General features: G+C 47.8%; 1 protein-coding gene across 1 annotated transcript in view; it reads right to left on the bottom strand.

The window, feature by feature from the left end:
* Irag1 (inositol 1,4,5-triphosphate receptor associated 1) overlaps nucleotides 1-8,656 on the bottom strand; it is a 73,977-nt gene extending 65,321 nt beyond the window's left edge. The window contains exon 1 of the mRNA XM_051149235.1: nucleotides 8,453-8,656. Coding sequence (XP_051005192.1) covers nucleotides 8,453-8,641 — 189 coding nt within the window. The 5' untranslated portion in view covers nucleotides 8,642-8,656. The remainder of the gene's footprint in view (nucleotides 1-8,452) is intronic.
* Nucleotides 8,657-9,685: the final 1,029 nt, after the last annotated feature.

Consider the following 9,685-nt stretch of genomic DNA (forward strand, 5'->3'; position numbering starts at 1 on the left):
CCTGGAAACCTACAAGAGGAACTTTATGACAGGTGGATCTGGGTCCTGGGGTCCTCCTCAAACTATGGCACCAGCCAGTGGGTACCATTTCTAAAATGCATTCTTCTTTGAAGTCCTCCCACAGCTTGTCTCAAAGCTCTAGTGCCGACAGTCCTCTCGACTCTTCCTTCCCATCTAACCATAGAAGATGAAATGTGTGCTCCCCACACCTGAGGCCACTGGTGCTCGCTACTGTGTCTTTGCAGGCAAAAGGAGGCAAAGAAGACAGGGTCATATATGCAAAGAATCTTCTGTTTGAATCTACACTTAATTGTGACATGGCTATGGGACCTTTGACAAATACATAACACTTTAGGTCCAGCATCTTCACCTATAATAAGGTAGAGATGACAATATCTAGCTTGGATCAATGAATAGCAGGTACCAAAAATTGTTACCATTACCTCTTACACCAGATGGTTATTGATAATGCCTCATTGATAACGTCTGTGAAGACATTTCATTTTAGATCTTAAAAGGATGTGATGACCTAAGTGGATGTTATGGTTCAAATATGCAATGTCCCCATAGGCTCACAGGTTGGTGGTGCTGTTTTGGTGGGACTGAAAACTGTAGGGGAGTGGAGCCTAACTGGATGAAGTTAGGCTAGCTCACCAGTGTCCTAGAAGAATATGCCTTGTCCTCACCCTTTTCCTGTCAAGCTTCCTGCTTCCCGCCCATCATGAGGTGAATGGTCTTGCTCTACCACGTGTTCCTGGCTGTGACGTTCTGCCTTACACCTAGCTCAGGAATAACAGGGAGAAAGGATCATGGGCCGAAACTGTTCAGCCATGAGATGAAGATGAGTAATTCCTAAGTTGGTCCCAGGTGTTTCGATCACAGATATGGTAGGTAAATTGCAGCAGTGCAGAAACATCTTCAAGGAAGATGATGCCAACACCCCAAAAGGAGAGCAAAAGTACTTCCTTCCTGTTCAGGAGGTGAGCGTGTACTTGACTCACCTGGGTGTTTGCAGGTGTAAACTAACAACATCTGCCTCCTGGCATTATGAAGCTACCTTGTGCTTGGTGCATAAAACAGTGTTGGCTTTCAGGGAGATAGGATGAGGGCTCTCACTAGGTGATTGTGGAAGGACATGCCTGCTCCAGGGGTCTTTATGAATTTACAAGAATTACATACACATCACCAATTTATATCCATCTTGTTCTGATAGGGGATTGGTTGTTCAGGTTCTGGAATAGTTAGTGTTCATTGTCAACTTGACTCAACTAAGAAATGTTCGGAATTGCCTGGAATGTTAAGTCCAGGTACTTTGCCATGCTGCTTACACTCTACACCTGGGACCTGGAAGCATTCTCTGCCCCTTGTGCAATGTTCTGACTGCTTAGGGAGTGCTATTTTGTCATCTCACCACACAAGAGGACAGACCAGGGTGATGGGCAATAAATCCCAACTGCCTGAGGGAAATGATAGCATGAGTCTTGTCTACGTTGACACCAACAGAGAGAGAGAGAGAGAGAGAGAGAGAGAGAGAGAGAGAGAGAGAGAGAGAGAGAGAGAGAGAGAGAGAGAGAGAGAGAGAGAGAACTTCTGATGGTGCTAGGGTGGCACTTACTAGGGTCTCCAACTCAGACCCCAAGACGAGGAGACTGGCGGCTTTAAGACCAGAAGTTCCCAGGTCTCACAAGGGGATTGAGCCTATATCAGTTACATTTGTCATTGTTGTTCCAAACTACCCGGCAAAGGTAACTGAAGGAAAGAAGAGGTGACTCTGATTCATGGGTTGGGGGTTTGGTCCTTCGTGGCAGGGATGGCACGGTGCCAGTGTGTGAGGTACCTGGCCATACTGCATCCACGGTCGCAAGCTGAGAGAAATGCATGCTGGTACTCAACTCACCTCTCCTTTTATTCATTCTAGGAGCCCAGAATGTAAGTGACACCTACGTTCAAGGTAGATCTTCCCACACCAGCTAAACTCTCTCTCTGGAAACACCGTCACAGACATACCCAGAAATGTGTTTCCAACAGGTTGGTTATAAGGCTGCCTGTCGCAGGGCCACACACAGAGGACTGCTTCTCCAGAGCCCACCTCAACCTCATCTCCCTTGTTCAAAAACTGGAGACAGGAAAGGGAGGAAATGCCAGGAAACAGCGGAATGCCACAACGATCTTCAGCCACAGAGTTGCCGTGTGATTGGACAGTACCGTCTGTTGGGAGCATCAAGATCTGAAGCACAGAACAGGTGTTTTGGGAGAACTGGAGGGCCTTGGAGCTGAGGCCTAAGCTAGGTTCAGTTTGGCAGAGTGTGTTTTCGAGAGACAGAGAGCCACGTTGTGCTATTTTATCATCTAGCTGAAAGAGAATGAAGTCAGCAAATATCTCGGAAGGGTTTGTAACCTGGGCTTGTGCTCCTGAGGCCACAGTATGTACTGAGAGTTTGGTGAGACCTTCTGCCACAAGTTGCAGTGCACTGAAAGTTAAATTTGTTACTTTGGAAGCCAGACATAAAGTAATCAAAGCAGAATGGCCAGGAAGACCCTCTCTCTGCCACTGAATGTCTTACATAGTGCCAGATGGTGCTGGGCAGGATAGCCGGGGGAGAAGAGACACTGACCATCTTACCCAGTAATGAAGCCCAAATACTACAAGACTGACCTGCCTGGCAAGATGCGCCCACTGATGCAATGTGGTCTGATGGTCATGAGGGTAACCAGTCACTTTCAGATGGGATATAAGCCCTGCTCTCCAGAAAGGATTTTATGCCTGGGCTATAAATGTCAGCAAAGGCCCATAACTTAGGCAGATCATAGATCCTAGGGCAGGACCTACGGTTATTTTGCTGAATGGTCATACTTTCTAAATATGTATGTTTATGTCCATAGAGTTGTGCTGCTCTCAATTTTGCAGGGAAGCTTCTTTTTGCAGTGGGTAATAGTTAATGCAGAGACTCATAACTGGTCCAAGTGATGAGTATAAGTAACTGTGAGTGTTCAGCCTCCCATCCTCCAAGGCTCAGGGAACAGCTCAGAAGAGGGGACAAAAACATTTAAGAATCAGGAGATGGGATGGAGAGCTATAAGGTGCTAACTTCTAGTGTCATGGCATGGCTGTCACACACACCAACACACAGCCGCTGTGCTTACCTGCACAAGGCCTTTGTAAGATGAAGCCAGTCAAAATTCCAACATAGATGGAGGGGAACTCCTACAGCTCTAGCCTTAGCAGAGGAACTACTGGCAGCTGGTGGCTACTGACGAGGAAGAGACCAGGATGGAAATCAGGAAGGAAACTATTGGTAGGTTGGCCATGCCTCTTTGTGCACATGCAATAGACAGCATTAAGTGGACTTGGGGGCAGTTACTAATAACAACAAAGGACAAGAAATTGAGAGGAGATAGGTGGGCGCTATGCAGAATCGAAGGAGGTAGTGGTGGGTGGATAGGATCAAAACTCATTGTATAACTGATTGAATTTTTCCAAAGAGTAATTTTTAAATCTAAAGCTAAATGTATTAATATAAGTTGAACAGTATCTGGTGCCTGATTGGCTATTTCTATTATCAAATGGTTTTGTGTGCAGGGATATAGAAGACAGAGGTAGAGTGGGGAATGCCAGAGCTGACAATATGATGGCAGATGGTCTGTCCATGAGCCACAGTGACCTGTTCCTAAAGGCTTCTAGAAACTTCCAAAAGAGGAAAAAAAAAAAACTTGGACAAGTGGAACCCAGGCTCTTACTGACATGAGTCCTTACACCCCAAGTGTGCTAGGCACCTGAGGATGCATGCCATCCCAACGAGTCAGTTTCCTGAGTGGCTTCAGGTCACAGCTCAGGAAACCACTGGTGACTGGATCACATTGCATCTGGGCTCTGCGGCTACACCATGAAGAAGGACAGCCAGCATTCCTTTCTGCTCCACGTCCCTGCCCTGACTTCCTTCAGTAATGGACTGCTGCTTGGAAGCATAAGATAAAATAAACCCTTTCCCCCCCCTCAGCTACTGTTGGTCATCGTGTGTATCACAGCAACAGAAAGTAAACTCAGACACAGTGATCTAGGATCCTTGCAGCTGACAGTCTGTCATCCTGTGGTCCCTAAAGGTCCCCAGCATGTGTCCCAACAGCCTCAATTCAGTCAGAGCCCCTTGAATGTAAACTCTGTGTCCTTCCCTGTGCCTGGGCCCCAGGGTATGCGAGCTGCTAAGGACACACTCCAGAGTCACTGCCAGAAGCCTTTGCTTCACTATAACGACGGGTTACAGCTTCCAACTAGCCGTTGCAGCGAAGAGGACACTGTAGCTCTCCAGCGTCAGGGCTTTCTCTGTGAGGACTGTGGCTAGCACTCAGGCTAGTGGTGGGAAACGGAGGGTTGGGACCAGAGTATTCAAAACTAGGGCTGGACCCCAGGGAGCTATGAACTTGGAAGGATGCTCTGTTCCTTGCCTGCCCCGCGGAGTGGGAATTCACACAGAACGGGGACTTCCGGCTGAACCCTGGCAAGCCTTGCTTTCCTGGCTGCCTGGCTTCTGTGCTCCTTGGAAGCCAGGCTTCTGCCCCTGGAGGCTCCAGCTGGCTTGGGAGATCAGAATCTCCCCTGTGGCCACGCTGCCTCAGGAGCCCAGGGTGGGCAGAAGCTCTCTATGAACTATGCCTATGTGGCGTCTGGAGAACTCAGGGAGGCCCAGAGCCTGCTTGTAAGACCAGAAAGTAAGAGAATGAACATCTCATGTGGACCTTGGACCTCTGATTAAGGGCCTAAACTGCCTCAGGGCTGAGCTAACCAGGCAAGAAAGAAGTGGCAGCAGCTAACGCTCGTTCAAAGTTAACACACGGGGAACCATGGGGATGAAAAAGCTAACAGACTTGGCCTCCAGGTCTCTGAATGAAGCTGCAGAGAGTCTGGGATTGAAGGCCGACATGGTCTGACCACAAAGATCGTAGTCTTCAACCCTGATCCCTGTCTTCTCTAAGGTACCTGGGCCTTCTGGATCCCAGTTGGCATCCCAGTCAAGCATCCTCCTCTAGGCTCCAGCACTGCCTCAGCCACTGGAGCTTGCAAACATTTTTAGGATAGCCTCAGAGAACTACAGGCCCAGAGACAGAATCACAGCACCTGAAAAGCCTTCAGAGACCATCAGAACCCACTCAGTAGTCTGTAAATGGGGTTCTGGCTCCAGGTTACAGGTAGGCACAGCTTGTGGGGAACTGGCACTCAGGGCTCCTACTGGCCAATCACGGTTTTACCCTTGACTCTACAGCCAGCTCATGAATCCCTCCCCCGCCCCCCATGCTGGACCACTAAGAAGCTTCACCTGGACCCCCGCCCTCCTGCCACTGACAACCACAAGGCTTAAAAAGGGGAGTGGCTTGTTATGGTTTGAAAACACAAAAAAGATGTTTTAAGTGTGTGTGTGTGTGTGCATGTGTGCGTGCATGCGTGGGTGCGTGCATGCGTGCATGTGTGTGTGTATGTGTGAAGAGGCCAGAAGAGGACATCAGACCTCCTGGAGGGGGAGCTGTAGGCAATTGTAGGTGCATGCTGGGAACTGAACTCAGGTCCTCTACAAGAGCGGCATCCTCTCCTAAGCACTGAGAGCTACAGAGGTAGGAAGAATGGAACTCAGCCTTTACTAGGGATGAAATTGTATCTTTGCTAACCTTGTATTACACTTGCTTTAGGAGTGCTTTATTTATTTATAGGATATATTTTTTTCCTTTGTAGGAGGCACAGAGGTCCTCGTGCTCTCAGACAAGCCCTAGAGGAACCTGGGATGTGAAACACACAAAGTGGTTCCTACGAAGGAAGGGATGCGTAGCCTGTTATCTGAACACAAGGCTGCGAGCAGATGTGGTCAATGGCCCGGTGAACCTTGCGTGGATGTGTGGCCGAGACCACAGTGGAATCTCCCCCAGCCCCTTAAGCTTGTTTTCCACACTGGTTTTTTGTTGTTGTTTTTGTTTTTGTTTTTCAAGACAGGGTTTCTCTATGTTATCTTGGCCATCCTGGACTCGCTTTGTAGACCAGGCTGGCCTCGAACTCACAGTGATCTGCCTGCCTCTGCCTCCAGAGTGCTGGGATTAAAGGCGTGCGCCACCACGCCCAGCTTGTTTTCCGCACTCTACAGAACCCATCTTTGCAAATGGTTTCACACGTACTTTACAAAGAGTTTCAATGTAGTCACATCTGATCTTTATTTAGCTTTATTATGCACATGAGATTAAGTTAATTAGCAGAAAAGCTTTCACCAAGTTGTGCTGCACTTACATATGCCTAAAATTAACTGCTTGGGGGGTTGGACTCGAAAGTTTAAACCAACATGGCTGCTTAGTCGTGGTCAGCCGAACCACCTTCTTGCCTCCCACGGCTGTTTTTCTGCTGGCCATGGTGGTCATGGAAGCCCACATTTTCTCTTGGGTTAGCTGGGGAAACTGCCTAAGATTTGGGAATCTACGCTTTGCCTGAGGATGTGACTTCAGCGTGTTACCACTGTTAGTGAAGTGGAGGGGTCAGAGATGACCATTATGAGAGGAGTACAGGAGTGACAGAGTTGAAGTTGGCCATCGGGGGCTTTGGGAGCAGCCACACTTGAATCTCCTCCCCAGGGCTGGCCTCCTCTCTCATTCCTCCAAGCCCCAGATCTCAGCTTCCCAAGCTTTGCTGATGAAAAACACTCACTATGGCTCAAGATGCCCTGGGATGGTTGTGGAGCGTTTCCTAGAACCCCAAGCTACGGCCTGCAGACAGAGAGATAGGAGTTTAGCTCACTGTGTTTTTTAGACATTCCCTTGCCCCTAAGGTGCCAAGTTCCCATCTCAAACTCATGAACTTGGGATATGGAGATACAAGGAACTATTCATTTCTAAGTATTTGCTGCCTTAGTTCCCACAGTTATCATATGTAGGAAAACAGATGTCATCACAATATGAAAACATTCACTAGGAATCTGCCCATCTGGAGAAATCACGCTCGCTCACACACTCTTCCTGCTTAGCAAGCCTGCTTCATCAGTGTGGGACCACGGTCAGATACACACAAGAGGACAGCACAAGTTCAGTGCAAACCAACTGAGAAGCCCAAGTCAAAGAAAATAACGTTGGTGACCTTCATAAGCAAGGCCTTTCATCTGAGAGGATCAGATGGAGCTGGGCCAGGAACCAGATGAAGAGAACATGAGGACGGTGGGAGGATGAGTGCTGCGGAAGGGAATGGCTTCAGTGTCTTGGATAAATGGGCATAGCCTTACATTCTAAACATTCTCTCGATGGCGTCGCTATAAAATAAAATGTGACCAATGTGGTATCACGTGAACACATTGTTTGGTTGACAGAAAAAAACGAGCAGAGACTGGGGAGATGGTCCAATCAGAAAGTCCCTACCACGTAAGCATAAGAAAGTCATTTTGGATCCTTTAGCACCCACATAAAAAAATGGCAGAGGCAGCGTGGGAAACAGACAGGAAGATCCCAAGGGATTTCTGGCCAGCCAGTCTCATTAAATTGGTGAGTTCTAAGTTCAGTGAGAGACCCTGCCTCAAAAAAAAAAAATAAATAAATAAAGGGGAGACCAACAGAAGACACTCAACACCAACCTCTGGCTTCAATGTTCATGAATACACATGTATACACTACATACACACAAACAAAACAAACAAAAGAAAAAACACCAAACATGTTTGATTCTTTGTTCAATTTGAAAATTAACATATAGCCTATACTTATGATATATACACACATATATATGTAACTAAAAATAACTTTTCTTCATTTCATTTGCAAAATTAACCTCAATGATATTTTTTTTTAACTGTTGTTGTTCCTTTCGTTATTTGTCTGGGGGGTTGGTTTTTGTTTGTTTGTTTGTTTGGTTGGTTGGTTGGTTGGTTTGGTTTGGTTTGTGAGATAGGGTGTCAGCCTATAACCTAGGCTAGTCTGGAACTCACAGAGACCTCCTACCTCAGTTTCCTGAAGGCTGGGACTACATGCATAAGGCACCAAGCCTGACTCAGGGAGGGTACTTTTAGAAAAATCATTTCCTATTTTATTACCAACTTTTACTGAAACCCTTTCTTAGTCTTTCCTATGAACTTTTGATATTCATTTTAAGCAGATTATTTCAAAGCGGCCTTTGGCTGTGCTACCCTGTCTCTTCTCCATCTTTCTCAAGGGTAGGAGGGAGCATCCTGGGCCAAGGTGGTTAGTCCTGTCATGAAGCCTTAATCATATACTGTGCAGACAGTTCCACACCCAGGATTTATGGGACCCTGTTCACATAAATGAACTCAAGGCAGTGGATTCTTCAGAGTGCAGCTATACCTCTTCCCCAGGCACCCACTGCAGCCTGCACTGCATCAGGTCGGTGCGCTCTGTGGCCAGCTTGAAAGCTGTGACCTCAGCACAGAATGCTTCGCTTGGCCCTCACCCAGGCTAGCCATGGGCAGGAAGGGGCACTTACTTGGGTCTGGGCTGCCTGTGGCTCTCCAGGGGGCTCCTCGTCCTCAGCAATGTGGGGCATGGCAGCCTCCTGGTTGGAGTGGCTGTGCGTGCCTGGAACCTCTGCTGTGTCAACCCCAAAGATGCTCCAAGAGGCTTGGGCTCTGCAGGCTGGGGAGATGCCAAAAGGACAAGTCAAATTCCTTCCCATCCCTGTCCCGAAGCTGGGTTCCCTTTCCAGGATCCAAGAGCCATGGGTCCGCTGCTTGGTTTTGCATCAACATGGGAGGTCAAGCGAGGCGAGGCTGGGAGCGGGCATTGGGAATTGCATTGCCTCCTGCTCTCTGCCTTTGTTTACACAGGCAGAGGTGACCTTTCGCATCTAATTTGGTCCTTACAGTAAACACAGCTATTCCAGAAGAGAAGTGGTTCAGCTCCTCAAAGCTATAGCTAGGGAGAGAGTTCATTGAAACCAGATGCATTTGTACACCGTCCATTGAGCGCCTACTGGCTGCATGACTATCGTCACCAGATGGACTACCTCTGATGTAGGTAGGCATCAATAGTCTCACTCTATAGGCGAGGGAAGAACCTCTCAGGGTAGAGGCCACTTGTCCTGAGTCACACAGAAAAATTAAGTGTTTGTAGCCAGGTCTTCTTGATTGGAGGCCAGGGCTCTCTCCACTATACCACACAGCCCTTCCTGTGGCCTACTTCCTCCCCTTGAGGAGAACAAATGACAATGCCATGAACTGAGTAACCACTGTGTCACAGGTCCTAGGTGAGTATCCGCTGACTGCTGGACCCTATAGGAAAAACCAGAAAGTTCTGCTGCTTCCTGTGACATAAGATATCCTTCTTGTTCCACAGAGAGGGCCTGGAACATTCCCCAAACCAGAGAGCTGCCATCCAGGTTGACACCTGGCATTAACCACGGCACACACTGCCCCCTGGACCTGGCTCTCTGAGGCAGGGAAGGTGTTTGGTTCATTATGAATATTCAAAGTACATGTTAAAATGATGGATGGTTTATGTTTAAAGAATCGGAGACATTTAGTCCAGGAGCTGTCAAAGGGGGTGCCATCTTGCCTTTTGCAGCACCCCGTTAGGTAGCCTGCTTGGTGTTGAAGCATATGGGGTGACCCCAGCTCATCACCTTGCAAATTTCATCTCAACTAAGCCATTTATGCACTGAATCTTTTTCTTTTCTTTTTTTTTTTTTTTAATGGCTTGAGACAGGGTTTGATATAGCCCA

This window comes from Acomys russatus, chromosome 7 (assembly GCF_903995435.1).
Source record: "Acomys russatus chromosome 7, mAcoRus1.1, whole genome shotgun sequence".
Classification (NCBI taxonomy): Eukaryota; Metazoa; Chordata; class Mammalia; order Rodentia; family Muridae; genus Acomys; species Acomys russatus.